This window comes from Salvelinus sp. IW2-2015, unplaced genomic scaffold (genome assembly GCF_002910315.2).
Source record: "Salvelinus sp. IW2-2015 unplaced genomic scaffold, ASM291031v2 Un_scaffold2742, whole genome shotgun sequence".
NCBI classification, from domain to species: Eukaryota; Metazoa; Chordata; class Actinopteri; order Salmoniformes; family Salmonidae; genus Salvelinus; species Salvelinus sp. IW2-2015.
The window spans coordinates 66,662-82,909 of NW_019944045.1; the positions used below are offsets into that span (position 1 = coordinate 66,662).

General features: G+C 42.2%; 1 protein-coding gene across 1 annotated transcript in view; it reads right to left on the minus strand.

Moving 5' to 3' along the window:
• The window catches only part of arih1 (ariadne ubiquitin-conjugating enzyme E2 binding protein homolog 1 (Drosophila)), a 30,206-nt gene extending 23,022 nt beyond the window's left edge, over positions 1–7,184 (minus strand). Inside the window, 2 exon segments of the mRNA XM_070440609.1 lie at positions 2,455–2,522; positions 6,512–7,184. Of these exon segments, the coding sequence (XP_070296710.1) occupies positions 2,455–2,522; positions 6,512–6,796 (353 nt within the window). The 5' untranslated portion in view covers positions 6,797–7,184.
• Positions 7,185–16,248: the final 9,064 nt, after the last annotated feature.

Sequence of the window (16,248 nt, forward strand, 5' to 3'; positions counted from 1 at the left end):
GGGACAGATGGCTAACAAATACCGAAAGGTAATACATCTGAACTAGGTTGGGGTAGTTGAGATAGCGATCTGACACGGCAGTAATATAATTATAATATATGAAGGGGCTGACTGAGTTGGGTAGTTAGATAATATAAAGGCAGGTAAATATAATTATAATATATGAAGGGACTGACTGAGTTGCGGTAGTTTAGATAATATTAAAGGCAGGTAATATAATTATAATATATGAAGGGACTGACTGAGTTGCGGTTAGTTTAGAATATAAAAGGCAGGAATATAATTTATAATATATGAAGGGACTGACACTGAGTTGGGTAGTTAAGATCAGCAAGACTGACATACGGCAGCGTCCTGAGCAGCGGATCTTGTGCTCATCAGTCTTGTTTCCTCGACTTTCTACAGGGGTTGATGACGTGGCACTCGGAGAACAGCTTATCCACATTACCATCGAAATACCTGCAGAAGCAGAGAGAAGAGGAGGAACAGAGAGAGAGAGAATTGGCGAGGGCACTAGAACAGTCGCAGCACTCGGGCCTCACCCTCTGTCCCAAACCAAGAGGGCCTACAGCAGCACCTAGATCTTCTGCACAGATTCTGTCAGACCTGGCCCCTGACAGTAAATCTCAGTAAGACTAAATAATGGTTTTCCCAAAAAAAAGGTCCAGTTGCCAGGATCACAAATACAAATTCCATCTAGACGCGTTGCCCTAAAGCACACAACAAACTGTACATCCTCGGCCTAAACATACAGTGCCACAGGTAACTTCCACAAAGCTGTAACGATTTATTAAGAGACAAGGCAAGAAGGGCCTTCTATGCCATCAAAAGCGAAATAAATTCAAACATACCAATTAGGATGTGCTAAAATACTTGAATCCAGTTATATAGAACCCATTGCCCTTTATGGTTGTGAGGTTGGGTCCCGCTCACCAACCAAGGAATTCACAAAATGGGACAAACACCAAATTGAGACTCTGCATGGAGAATTCTGCAAATATATCACCGGTTAACAACATAAAACACCAAATAATGCATTACAGAGCTGAATTAGGCCGATACCCGCAATTATCAAAATCCAGAAAAGAGCCGTTAAATTCTACACACCACCTAAAAGGAAGCGTTTCCCAAACCTTCCATAACAAAGCCATCACCTACAGAGAGATGAACCTGGAGAAGAGTCCCCTAAGCAAGCTGGTCCTYGGGCTCTGTTCACAAACACAAACACACCCCACAGAGCCCCAGGACAGCAACACAATTAGATCCAACCAAATCATGAGAAAACAAAAAGATAATTACTTGACACATTGTAAAGAATTAACAAAAAAACTGAGCAAACTAGAATGCTATTTGGCCCAGAACAGAGAGTAAACAGTGGCAGAATACCTGCCCACTGTGACTGACCCAAACTTAAGGAAAGCTTTGACTATGTACAGACTCAGTGAGCATAGCCTTGTTATTGAGAAAGGCCGCCGTAGGCAGACCTGGCTCTCAAGAGAAGACAGACTATGTGCTCACTGCCCACAAAATGAGGTGGAAACTGAGCTGCACTTCCTAACCTCCTGCCAAATGTATGACCATATTAGAGACACATATTTCCCTCAGATTACACAGACCCACAAAGAATTAAAAAACAAACCCAATTTTGATAAACTCCCATATCTACTGAGTGAAATACCACAGTGTGCCATCACAGCAGCAAGATGTGTGACTTGTTGCCACAAGAAAAGGTGTGGACCAGTGAAGAACACCATTGTCCACCGCATTGGGAAAGTATTCAGACCCCTTGACCTTTCCCACAGTGTTACGTTACAGCCTCATTTTAAAACGGATGAAAAGTGTTTTATACATGTGCAAACATTCCTAACATAACAGATTTCTGATTTGTCATTATGGGGTATTGTGTGTCGATTGATGAGGTGAAAAATGTAATCAGTTTTTAGAATAAGGCTGTAACGTAACACAATGTGGGAAAAGTGAAGGGGTCTGAATACTTTCAGAATGCTCTGTAAATACAACCCATATTTATGTTCATTAATTTTCCTTTAACTATTTGTACATCGTTACAACACTGTAAACAGACACATAAATATATAACTTTAGAACCTTAGTGAGTAATGTTTACTGATCATTTATTTTTGTTTATTTCACTTTTGTTTATTATCTACTTCACTTGCTTTGGTAATGTTAACATATGTTTCCCATGCCAATAAAGCCCTTACAACTGAACACACACACACACACACACACACACACTGTTCATTTCTATTGGAACGTTGTGTTTGGCAATATGGATCAACACGTCATGCCAATAAAAAGCTAATTGAATTTAAAAAGGAGAGCGAGAGGCAGAAACAAGCTTCGACAAACACGTCATCGCAGCGTCTTTTTGAAACCAGCAGAATGAAACAGATCATAAAAACTGGAGAAATAAACCCTAACCGGCCAGTATACCTTTCCATGAGCTTCTCTCTGTCCCAGTTGAAGTGACTCAGAAGGATTCTGGTGATCGTTGCAGGATTCTAAAAAAAGGAGACAGAGAAACGCAGCAAGTCAGCACCGTATACAGTTCAACAGTAGGCCTACACAWGGAAAACGGTCGATAATGTTTGACTGCTGGTATTATGATAATGCTGTTAAGGAGGCTAAGATACAACATTTAAATGATTATGGTCTAGGACAGGTTTATAATGTTGTTGTCACCATTAAAAAAAAAAAACACTAGTGATTATTATAACATAGACAATATGTGTGAGTACCAGTCAAACCTCATCACTGATCATAACTACGACATTGTGTTATACGCAGTCATGTGATATAGCAAGAGATTATCCTGTATTTTAAGAGTTATCCAGAAATGAGAAAGCTTAAGGGATGGTGCTGGACCTATTCCCCCTCAYGAGACTGAAAAGATTTGGCACGGGGTCCTCAGATTCTCAAAGGGTTCTACAGCTGCACCATCGAGAGCATCCTGACTGGTTGCYTCACRYCCTGGTATGGCAACTGCTCGGCCTCCGACCGCAAGGCACTACAGAGGGTAGTACGTACGGCCCAGTACATCACMGGGGCCAAGCTTCCTGCCARCCAGGACCTCTATACCAGGCGGTGTCAGAGGAAGGCCCTAAAAATTGTCAAAGACTCCAGCCACCCTAGTCAGACTGTTCTTTGCGCTACCGCACGGCAAGCGGTACCGGAGCGCCAAGTCTAGGTCCAAAAGGCTTCTTAACAGCTTCTACCATCAGGCCATAAGACTCCTGAACAGCTAATCAAAGAGCTACCCAGACCCCTCTTTTACGCTGCTGCTACTCTCTGTTTATTATCTATGCATAGTTACTTTACACKGACCTACATGTACATATTACCTCAATTACCTTGACTAACCGGTACCCCCTGTATATAGCCTCCACATTGACTCTGTACCGGTACCCCCTGTATATAGTCTCCACATTGACTCTGTACCGTAACACCCTGTATATAGCCTCCACATTGTACCGTAACACCCTGTATATAGCCTCCACATTGACTCTGTACCGTAACACCTGGTTATAGCCTCCACCATTGACTCTGTACCGTAACACCCCTGTATATATAGCCTCCACATTGACTCTGTACCGTAACACCCTGTATATAGCCTCCACATTGACTCTGTACGCTAACACCCTGTATATAGCCTCCACATTGTTAGTTAAGGGTTTTGTAAGTAAGCATTTCACTGTTGTGCTGTTGTATTTCGGCACATGTGACAAATAAAATTTGATTTGACCATTGGGCGCAAAAAAAAAAAAAGGTCAAGTTTGATGAAAAAGCTTGAAATATAAAAAGGTTAAAATTCAGGTCATGTGACAATTGTGCAAAACCAAGTGCCCTAATTCATTACTACAATCCTGTGTTTGGTTCAAAAGCACAGCTTGAATAATGTAGCCATAGGGCTACTGCTCCTGGTGACTGTATATTATGACGGGAGGCGGCTCCTACGGGGCCCGACGGGAGGCGGCTCCTACGGGAGGTGGCTATATTGTAATTTTCTGACCTGGTCTGGTGTTGAACTGCCTGCTATATTTAGGGGAGAGTCTGTGTCCCAATTTCCAAAATGGCACCCTATTCCCTATATAGTGCACTACTATAGACCAGAGCCCTATAGCACCCTATTCCCTATATAGTGCACTACTATAGACCAGAGCCCTATGGCACCGTATTCCCTAAATAGTGCACTACTTTTGACCAGAGCCACTATAAAAGGGAATTAAGTCCCATTTGGGACACAAGCACTGTCACGCTGGTGTCTCAACACTGTGGCAACCAAAAACCACATTCATAAAAATAAAATAAAATCTGATTTTTGAATCTAATCAGCAGCCAGCAACTGATGAGTTGGTTTTTACATTTCAGATGAAGTCAAGAGAATACAAGAGGTTTGACTGTAGTGTAATACCCTGATGAATAAGGAAGTTAGCTTCTATCATGTCATGGTGTTYTAAAAAAAGAACAATGGGGGCAGATCATCAACTGATTGGCTAACTCTGGATCATTGCTTGCTGTACAGGTGTATGGAAACATTTTCATACAAAGAGATCATGTATAGGAAGAWATGCAGGCAGCAGTTGGAGCGTGAGGAATTCCAACTCCGTTTGTCAAACCACATTTGATTTGTCACACGCTTCGGAAAACAACAGGTGTCGACTAACAGTGAAATGCTGATTTACGGGCCTTACTTCCCAACAACACAGAGAGGAAAATAGACCATAACAAGGAATAAATACACAATGAGTAACTTGGCTATATACTGTACAGTACACAGGATACCAGTACCGAGTCGGTGTGCAGGGGTATGAGGTAGACATGTTCATACAATGCATTCGGAAAGTATTCAGACCCCTTCACTTTTTTGCAAYTTTTGCTACGTTACAGCCTTGTTCTAAAAAATTATWAAATTATTAATTTTCCACACCAATYATTTTWGATTTTTTTTTTTAGAATAAGGCTGTAACGTAACAAAATGTGGAAAAAGTGAAGGGGTCTGAATAATTTCCGAATGCATTGTATGAACACAATACCCCATAAAGACAAAGCAAAAACAGGTTTTTAGAATTTTTTGCAAATGTATTAGAAAATAAAAACAGATTTATCTTATTTAGATAAGTATTCAGACCCGTTGCTATGAAACTCAAAATTCCACAAATGTACTTTTAACAAGGCACACCTGTTAAATTAAATGCATTCCAGGTGACTACCTCGTGAAGCTGGTTGAGAGAATGCTAAGTGTGCGCAAAGCTGTCATCAAGGCAACTTTAAAGAATCTCAAATATATTTTGATTTGTTTAACACTTTGGTTACTCCAAAATGTCTTCACTATTATTCMACAATGTAGAAAACAGTAAAAAATAAAAATAAAAAACCTTGAATGAGTAGGTGTCCAAACGTTTGACTGGTACTGTATATATCTACCTTGTACCCCTGCACATGGACTCGGMACTGGTACCCTGTGTATAAAGCCAAGTTATCCTTACTCATTGTGTGTTTARTATTAAGTGTTTAACTTTTCTATTTCCTTTCTCTCTGCATTGTTGGGAAGGCCCGTAACTAAGCATTTCGCTGTTAGTCAACACCCGTTGTTTACCAAGCATGTGACAAAATAACATTTGATTTGAGACTAGACCTACATACTGTACAGTTGACTTCCACCTCTAGGATTCATGCCCAGGCTTAGCTTAGAATTTAACTTCAATGTTGACAATTTAAAAGATATTACATTGTCAAAATTAGAGTTATATTCTTAGCTACACCAGACTGTACCGATACACATATAGAACACTTAGTTCTACCAATTCAAAGCGCTAGTTAGGGTGTCCGACTGTTAATCCTTGGCCTGCCTCTTCAGACCAGAGGCACTGGATCATGGTTGAAAATGTGTTGTTGTTATTGCTGAGGTTATTATGAAACTGACTAGGGGCAGTGGGGCACCGTCAGCTGACCACATCCCTATGGGCAGTTTTACGAAATGATAGTAATGCTGGGGGGGGGAATAGCTACTTTGTTCACAGAAGGGCTGTTTGGGAGGCACATAACTAGGCACATAACTAGCTAGCTAACGTATACAGCAATGTTTCATGATTAATTGATAAACTAGCTAACGTTAACTTGTACGGAAATTTGAAAGAAACATCTAGCTAATCACCTTGCCTAGTTGACGTTAGCTAATCAACTTACCTAGTTGACGTTAGCTAATCAACTTGAACTTACCTAGTTGACGTTAATTAGCTTCCGGTTGCGAGTTAGCTTAGCTAGCTACCTGACTTAGCTACCTAACGTTACTTACAAGCCAGATAGCGAAACAACTTTAGTCGATAACATGCAAGATGCAAGCAAAACACATTTGTCTTCAGTTAACTAGTTAGCTATCTAAATTACCCGTTTATTTGTACGATTTGTCTAGCTAACCGCAGCGTAGTGGCCTGTCAACTTTCCACCGTCCCCGGTCTTTCCTGCACCGACATGCCGCGTAATACCTCACCTGGATGACCTCGTTGACCTCCCTGATACACTCCACCATATGCTGGAGTATCTGCTCSGCAGTTAGCACTTCGAAGCGGTAGTCCTCTTCCTCTTGCCCGGTCCCATGACCACTTCCCCCGGTCTCCAAACCCTCGTCCCGCTCCCCTCCAGCCTCGGCGGGATCGACCAGTTCCACCTCGTCCTCGCCTAGCTCCAGGGTGTCGTCCCCCGGTTCCTCTGCGCCGCTGTCTTCGCTGCATTCGTCCTCGTCGAAGTCATAGTTATAGCCTTCGTCTGAGTCCATTACTAGGTTGATATCGAGATGTCACAAGCCGACGTGGATGCTTGGAATGGGCAGCCTGCTTGTTATGGAATGGATCAAAAAAAACGGTCGGTCTTGTATTTTTCAGTTGTAGCGAAAATAACAACAAATGTCGCCGCTAGATGAACCACACAAAGAGACGCGGCGTCATGACGCACGTCACTTGGATGACTAGGGGGAAAAAATGGATCAAATAAAAACAGAATCGTGGCTAGAAGGGATCCAACTTTTGTCAAATTAACGTAAAAAAGTTGATTCTTTGCATTTTAGCTAACCCTAACTCTWTTCCTAACCTTAACCTAATTCTCCTAACCTGCTACGTTAAGTATCATAACCTGCTGCGTAAGTTCTCCAAACCTGCCACGAAACGTAAAATATGCTAATGTGGATCCATAATGAATACAAATCCATTAATTAATATAAATACAAATCTGACGTTAATTTGACAAAAGCTGGATCCCATCTAGCCATGACCTAAAAAGATGCTTACAATGTTTTGTAATTTATTATCCGGGTTTTAAAATAAATAAAGTAAATTAAAATAATATTTTGGGGTATATTGAGTGCAGCGCAATGTTTTTTTTATTTTTATGTAAGTCACTACGGAAGTTCTAGAGCGCAGTTACATTTAGCTTGAAAGCATTTTAAAACTCCATGGTTTAAAGTAGTAAGAAATAGATGTAATTGTTGTTTAAAAAAAAATGAGTGTGCTTCATTTACTATCATCCTAAATTAAAATATTGAATTATTTTGTCACATTTATTTGATATTATGCCAATTTCCCCAATGTGGACAGTTTGTGGCACTGCATTTTCACCGCAGAATTACACATCCTTTTTTCTTCAGATTGGTGACGTTCATATAAAAGTTTACAGTCATCACGAATACAGTAAATTGATTGCTTTAAACAGATTCATATATTTGGCTTGGTACTATAGGCGCCTGTCCATCTCAGGACATAAACGTCTCTGTATAAAAGTCGATGGKAAACAAATACACGGATTTCACTCAAATGAAAGCCAATCTCTGTCACTTTGTAGAACTGTGAGGTGATGATTCATTTAAGAATCACCCAGAATCTCCGTCCGACATTCTAGAATTTAGATAACTGTCTTCAACAAATTGTCTTCTAACCAGTGATGTTAAATAGTGTTTGTTTAAACAGGGCATACACACCAAACTTTTGGCCCCTGTGCTATTGATTTCAACAAGTTATAGCTGGAAGTGATTAACACTTTTTTGTTGTTGTTACATTTAGCGATAGATGCAATTCTCTGGGGGGGAGTAGTGTGTTTGTTTCCTGGTTTACATTCACTCTTTTGCAGGTTTTACTATACAATTTCTTCCATACAGTCACATGTCCTCACCTGCTTGCATGCTCCTCCCCTATCAAGGTGTTTTGGTATTTCCCTTATGCACTGTTTTCAGTGTGCTAACTTTTACTATACCACAGGTCAGTACCAGCGTAACGGACTCTCCACCATTCATAGTGACAATAGTGGGTCGGCTGTTCAGATCTGCAATAGGCTAACTAGCGATCATACCACACATCAAAATGTTAAAAGCTGCATACGTTTTCTATATGAATCGACAAGAGCAGATAGGAGTAGCTGATATGCAGTGGAGAGGCATCATGAAAGAACAGTGAAGACATGAGACACAGCTGAAACTGTACACTGCTGCTACTCTCTGTTTATTATCTATGCATAGTCACTTCACCCCTACCTACATGTACAAATTACCTCTAACCTGTACCCCCACACCGACTCGGTACCGGCACCCCATGTATTTAGCCTCGTTATTTTATTGTGTTACTTTTTATAATTTTTTTACTTTAGTTTATTTGGTTAACCAACAATGCAGTTCAAGAAGAGTTAAGGGCTTGTATTCAGCATTTCACAGTAAGGTCCACACTTGTTGGCATTCGGCGCATGTGACTAATAAAGTTTGATTTCATTTGAAACATCTCCCCTATTGATCTTGTTTAGGGACAATATAAGTATTCCACTGAATGTGATGTCTGTTGCAGATCATCGTTCTCCCAAGTCGTCCTATAATGATCTGGCCACATTATGTTCCCAGCAGGCCCGGTTATTCAGGAAACACGTGTTTAGCCTCCTGTCCAATCAGAGCGACTATTCCTCAAGCACCTAGAACGCTAAAATTAAATATTGCCTAAATATGTATAATTTAAATTTTAAAATGTATTCCCTTTTTAATGTGGCATAAACACAACCAGTCACAATGTTTTAATCTGATTAGGCTTCTTTAAAAGTATCCTGTAGGCAACCTGCACATGTTCATCTAAAATACACTATATATACATAAGTATGTGGACATCACTTCAAATGAGGAGAATCAGCTATTTCAGCCACACTCGTTGCTGACGTGTGTATAAAATCGAGCACACAGCCATGCGATCTCCATAGACAAAAATTGGCAGTAGAATGGCCTTACTGAAGAGCTCAGTGACTTTCAACGTGGTCAAATGTCTGTCCTGCTAGAGCTGCCCCGGTCAACTGTAAGTGCTGTTATTGTGAAGTGGAAACTTCTAGGAACAACAATGACTCAGCCAAGAAGTGGTAGGCCACACAATCTCACAAAACAGGACCGTGTAAAATTAATCAGTCCTCGGTTACAACACTCACTACCGAGTTCCAAACTTCCCCTGGAAGCAACGTCAGCACAAGAACTGTTCATCTGGAGTTTCATGAAATGGGTTTCCATGGCRGAGCAGCCMAAGATCACCATGCCCAATGCCAAGSGTTGGCTGGAGTGGTGTAAAGCTCGCCGCCATTGGACTCTGGAGCAGTGGAAATATGTTCTCTGGAGTGATGAATCATGTTTCACCATCTGGRAGTTTCTGGGTTTGGCAGATGCCATGAGAGCGCTATCTGCCCCAATGCATAGTGCCAACTGTAAAGTTTGGTGGAGGAGGAATAATGGTCTAGGCCCTTAGTTCCAGTGAAGGGAAATCTTAACGCTTCTTGTGCTTCCAACTTTGTGGGAACAGGTTGGAAAAGGCCCTTTCCTGTTCCAGCATGACAATGCCCCCGTGCACAAAGCCTGGTCCATATGTGACCTTCCTGGTCCTGTCCCTCAAGTCAGTGAGTCAACACAGGAAGGAGCAATGGATGGATTTTTTAATTTTTTAATTTAACCTTTATTGAACTAGTTCATTTATTTCCAAAGCTGCAATGATGAGACACACAGCATGGATGAATGATCATTAGTCGACGTGATATAAATAGCACTCCCCACAGCAATTTTCCATAAATCTGCTGTATAATATACACAAAAAATTAATAAAAATCGAAATGTCTATCAAGGTCATTGTGATCATATTGTGGATTTAACCATTTCTAATCATTCCTAATTTACTATAATAAWAAAAWACATTGTTTGCATGTGTAATCTCATATTCACAACATAATAAACCATCATCCATTTTAGTATTCAAAATATATCAAATGAACCTGGAAWATGTATCAATGTCCCCCTCTTGTGGCGAAGAAATATAATACACCTGGAATGTACAACATATTTTCCTAAACTAACAAAACCAGGCTAATACGCTGGCTGGGTTTATTAAACAAAGACTTTATACATTTGTCATAAATTACCTGCAATGAWGGGACACACACAGTATGGATGAATGATCATTAGTCGACAGGATATAAATAGCACTCCTAAAGAAGATGCATTTTCCAGTTAGCTACCAACTTCAAAGAGGGAACTTTAGCATAAAACCCACATGGAAAACTGAGATCCGGCAAATAACATATAAAGAGWGGRTTATTTSACGCCAAACCAACAACAGTAGTTACTAATAACATAAATTGCTAATGTACGATGTAAAAGMTGGATTTTATGATGTAATGTCAACTTTATATATTTTTTTATATTTTATATTTATTTCATTTCTATCCCGGGACCATTTAATTTTCACCTCACCCACAGCAATTCTCCATAAATCTGCTGTGGATTACCCAGAATCCCATACATTTATCACTAAGTGTATTAGACAATGTAAACACACTAATCTAACAGGAGGTGGCATAATACCCATTTTATGCAGGAATTTAACAACTTAATTACACCTTTACAAATACAYAAATGCTTTGTCGAGATCGATGTGGAAGAACTTGACTGGCCTGTACAGAGCCCTGACTTTAACCCCATCGAACACCTTTGGGATGAATTGGAACGCTGACTGCGAGCCAGGCCTAATCATCCAGAATCAGTGCCCGACCTCACTAATGCTCTTGAGGCTAAATGGAAGCAAGTCCCCACAGCAATGTTCCAACATCTAGTGGAAAGCCTTCCCAGAAGAGTGMAGGCTGTTATAGCAGAAAGGGGGGGACCAACTCCATATTAATGCCCATGATTTTGTAATGTAGTGTATAAATCCAGCATCCTCAAAACGTCTTGACATTAATTAACCAGGTTTCCATCCAACCTTTTTATGCAAGAAAAGTTGCCTACTTTTCTGATAAAAAATGCCATGACATCATGGGAAAGCATGCAGTTTATTAGGCTACAAATTAAATAAATGATGGTGAATTTAACAGGGTGGTGAAWGTGCACAGAGATGAGGTTTATGCTCCTTTCAATYAATATCAAGGGTSTTATTCTGGTGACATGATTATCGATGCTTAGRCGCCATTAGACAAATAAAATGAATCTTGCACTTTTGTCCATAATAATCTCGATCATGTACCAGGCTATACCTGTACAGGGCCGGATTTATAAACGGGGCCTAGGGTTCCTGGTCRGCCCTACCGTACCTCCTTGCCCATCCAGATAATGTATTTATTTATCATTTATTTGACCGAGAAAGACTCATTCTCAGATAGAGCGAAACAGCGCCCCTCCGCTCTGATACWGTCTGGACATAAYGAGTATGGCATGTCATACTTTTTCCGACCAGACAGCATCAGATACATGTGCTACATATAGTAAGACAGAGGGGCGCTGTTTCGCTCGCTAGTTTCAGCAGAGAGGAAGAGGCGAAGCGTGTACCGACACGGTGAAACACCGCTTCGCATTCATTTTCAATGGAAGGAAAGCGGTGAGACATGGAGGTGTCGGGGGACCGTTGGGCAGCGCGAACATGGCGTGGGAGGCGGTGAAAACGTTCAGCCACAGATAGAACTATGAGACAGACATTTCACCTAATGTATAAATGTGAAGCATCCGCTTGGCGTTTCCATGGCAGTGAGAGGAAGCCCAGTGTCCGGCAGTGGGACAAGATGGAAGGAGATCGACTTTGGCCGACATTCTGCACATTTTCTCATCGATGAAACATTTTGATTTCAATACAYTGTTCTGTTCCCAAAACTAGACTCTGATATGAACAGAGTGGACTACATTTAGTAGACTTTAACCTTTGCTAAAGTTGTAAAAAAAAAAATCGCGTTGTTTAGAAGGAGTGCAAAGGTTGAATTGAGTTATTGCACACAGAGTAGGCGTTCCCTAACGGAAATATGCAGATATCTACTAGAACGGGCCAATAGGATCTCGCTAGCTTGTGCTTGGCTCTGCCCACTATGACTCGGTTGTTCTCATTTGTTGTTGGAAACGACAGGCTGTGGTCTCGCTTGTTTTAGGGTGCGTTCGTAAATTCACTCTGGAGTGGCAGAGTCGCTCAGAGTGCGCTCAGGACATTCGTCAAATCAGAGCACTGTCAGATTGTCCATTCATAAATTCAGAGCATTTCGCTCTTGGAGGCTCTGGCCGAGGAGTAGGGTTAATCTGAGCGTCTGCGAGAGTTCTATCCAATTTCAAAATTGCAGTGTCCATAGTGGCTAGAATATTTTGTATTTATTTTATTTTATTTAACTAGGCAAGTCAGTTAAGAACAACTWAATATTTAAAATGATGGCCTACCAGAAGGCAAAAGSTCTCCTGCAGGGARGGGGGCTCYTATTAAACATAAAAATATAGGACAAAACACACATCACAACAAGAGAGACACCACAACACTACATAAAGAGAGACCTAAGACAACAACACAGCATGGCAGCAACACAACATGACAACAACATGGTAGCAACACCACATGGTAGCAGKACAAAACATGGTACAAACATTATTGGTCACAGACAACAGCACAAAGGGCAAGAAGGTCGAGACAACAATACATCACGCAAAGCAGCCACAACTGTCAGTCAGAGTGTCCATGATTGAGTGTTTTTTGCAGCTCGTTCCAGTTGCTAGCTGCAGTGAACTGAAAAGACAGGGACCCAGGGATGTGTGTGCTTTGGGGACCTTTAACAGAATGTGACTGGCAGAACYGGTGTTGTATGTGGAGGATGAGGGCTGCAGTAGATATCTCAGATAGGGGTAGTGAGGCCTAAGAGGGTTTTATAAATAAGCATCAACCAGTGGGTCTTGCGATGGGTATACAGAGATGACCAGTTTACAGAGGAGTATAGAGTGCAGTGATGTGTCCTATAAGGAGCATTGGTGGCAAATCTGATGGCCGAATGGTAAAGAACATCTAGCCGCTCGAGATCACCCTTACCTGCCGATCTATAAATTATGTCTCCGTAATCTAGCATGGGTAGGATGGTGATCTGAATCAGGGTTAGTTTGGCAGATGGGGTGAAAGAGGAGCGATTACAATAGAGGAAAACAATTCTAGATTTAACTTTAGCCCYCAGCTTTGATATGTGCTGAGAGATGGACAGTGCACCGTTTAGCCATACTAACTACCTCAAGCTCTAAACCCTCAGATGTAGTAATCACACCGGTGTGGAGAGAGGGGCATTTTTCTGACCAAACCACATGACCTTTATGTTAGAGGTGTTCAGAACAAGGTCAAGGGCAGAGAAAGCTTTTTGAATACTAAGAAAGCTTTGTTGTAGAGCGTTTAACACAACATCTGTGGAGGGACCAGCTGTATCATAAGACTGTATCATCTGCATATAAAGGGATTAGAGAGCTTCCTAGTGCCTGAGCTATGTTGTTGATGTAAATTGAGAAGAGCGTGGGGCCTATGATCGAGCCTAGGGGTACTCCCTTGTTGACAGGCAYTAGGTGAGACAGCAGATMTTCTGARTTTATACACTGCACTCTTTGAGAGAGGTAGTTAGCAAACCAGGCCAAAGACCCCTCAGAGACACCAATACTCCTTAGCCGGCTCACAAGAATGGAATGGTCTACRGTKTKAAAAGCTTTGGCCAAGTCAYTAGAAATAGCAGCACAACATTTTGAATGAAGAGCAATGGACCTTTAAGGTTGCAGTGACACATCCATAACCTGAGCGGAAACCAGATTGCATACCAGAGAGAATACTATAGACATCAAGAAAGACAGTCAGTTGATTATTGACAAGTTTTTCCAACACTTTTGAAAAATAGAGCAAAATAGAAATAGGCTTTTAACAGTTAGGATCATCTTGATCTCCCCTTTAAATAAAGGACAGACCGTGACTGCCTTCCAAGCAATGGGAACCTCCCCAGAAAGGAGAGACAGGTTAAAAAGGTCTGAGATAGGCTTGGCGATGATGGGGGCAGCAACCTTAAAGAAGAAAGGGTTTTTGGGGTCAAGTTTAAGGAGCTCCTTTAGCACCTCGGACTCAGTGACCGCCTGCAGGGGGAAACTTTGTAGTGGGGCAGGGGAAAAGAGGAGGAGATCGAGGCTAGTCACATAGAAGGGGTGGGAGATGAGGAAAGTTGGACGGGCAAGGAGCATGGCTGAGCCTAATAGGAATCGTGACTTAATGAAGAGGTGTTAAAGAGCTCACCATGTGCTCTTGTCAGTAAACAACCACATTCATCAACATTAAGGGACACGGGCAGCTGTGAGGAGGAGGTTGTATTCTCCAGGTCTTTAACTGTTTTCGCAGAACTTCTTGGGGTAAGTCCCACAGAGAGAGAACTGCTCCTTAAGTACTATACTTGGCCTTCCGGATAGCTGAGTGCACTATATTCTCATGTTCTGAACGGAGCCAGTCAGCCTGAGTATGCGTGTAACGAGCCTTTTGCCAAATACATTCTTGAGCGGAGTCACTCTACAGATCACGGCGAACCAGGGACTGAACCTGTTAAATTCTCATTTCTATTATGAGGAAGTGTTTGTAAAAACCGCGTCGATGGTGTTGAACAATGTTAAATAAGGTCCAATCAGATTTTCTATACAATTTACAGAGACCAGGTCATGATAGAAGGCTTGCCATTCACATGTTATTGGCAGAAGCAGACACCAAGTGGCTGTCTCTAGTCGACCCACCTAACCCTGGACGCATATGGTGTCTGCTGTCCTCTTAGTCTACCCACCCTAACCCTGGACATAATATGAGTGTCGTCTCTAGTCTAACCCACCCTAACTCCTGTGAGTCATATGGTGTCTGTGTTCCTCTAGTCAACCCTACCACTAACCTGACCGCATATGGTGTCTGTCTCTAGTCTACCCACCCTAACCTGAGCCATATGGTGTCTGCTGTCCTCTAGTCTACCCACCCTAACCCTGGAGCCATATGGTGTCTGTCTCTAGTCTACCCTACCCTACTGGAGCATATGGTGTCTGCTGTCCTCTAGTCTACCCACCCTAACCCTGGAGCATATATGGTGTCTGTCTCTAGTCTACCCACCCCTAACCGTGGACTAATATGGTGTTCTGCTGTCCTCTAGTCTACCCACCCTACCGCTGGAGCCATATGGTGTCGTCCTCTAAGTCTAGCCCACCTAAAACCTGGAGCATATTGGTTCTGCTGTCTCTTCTTAGTCTAACCCACGCCTCACACCCTGGAACTTTCATATTGGTGTCTGTCTTCTAGCTTACCACCCAACCCTGGAGCCATATGGTGTCTGCTGTCCTTCTAGTCAACCACCCTAACCCTGAGCATATGGTGTGTCTGCTTCCCTATGTTCTAACCCACCCTACCTGGAAGGCCATATGGTGTCTGTCTCTAGCTACCCACCCTAACTCCCTGGAGCACTAGTGGTGTTTGTCTGTCCTCTGTCTACCCACCCTAACCCTGGAGCCATATGGTGTCTGTCTCTAGTCTACCCACCCTAACCCTGGAGCCATATGGTGTCTGCCTCTAGTCTACCCATCCTAACCCTGGAGCCATATGGTGGTCATAAACAACTATGCAGAATTAAAGAGAAAATACGTACAGGCCAAACGAAAGGAGGGTGCGGGGCCGTGGGTATCAGTGAGCGGGGCCGGGGGTATCAGTGGGCGGGGCCGTGGATATCAGTGGGCGGGGCCGTGGGTATCAGTGGGCGGGGCCGGGGGTATCAGTGAAAGCTTTATTGATTTTGTCCTGAAATGAAGTTACTAAAAGTGAAATTAAGTTATGGTTATTAAGTGCAGTGCCATGTTTGGTTGCACTCTGCCACCAAAGCACAGAGTACAAGGAGTGTAACGTTAGACCGGAACACAGACCAGCCGTCCACTAGATGGCAGTGTCCTCCTAGCTCTCT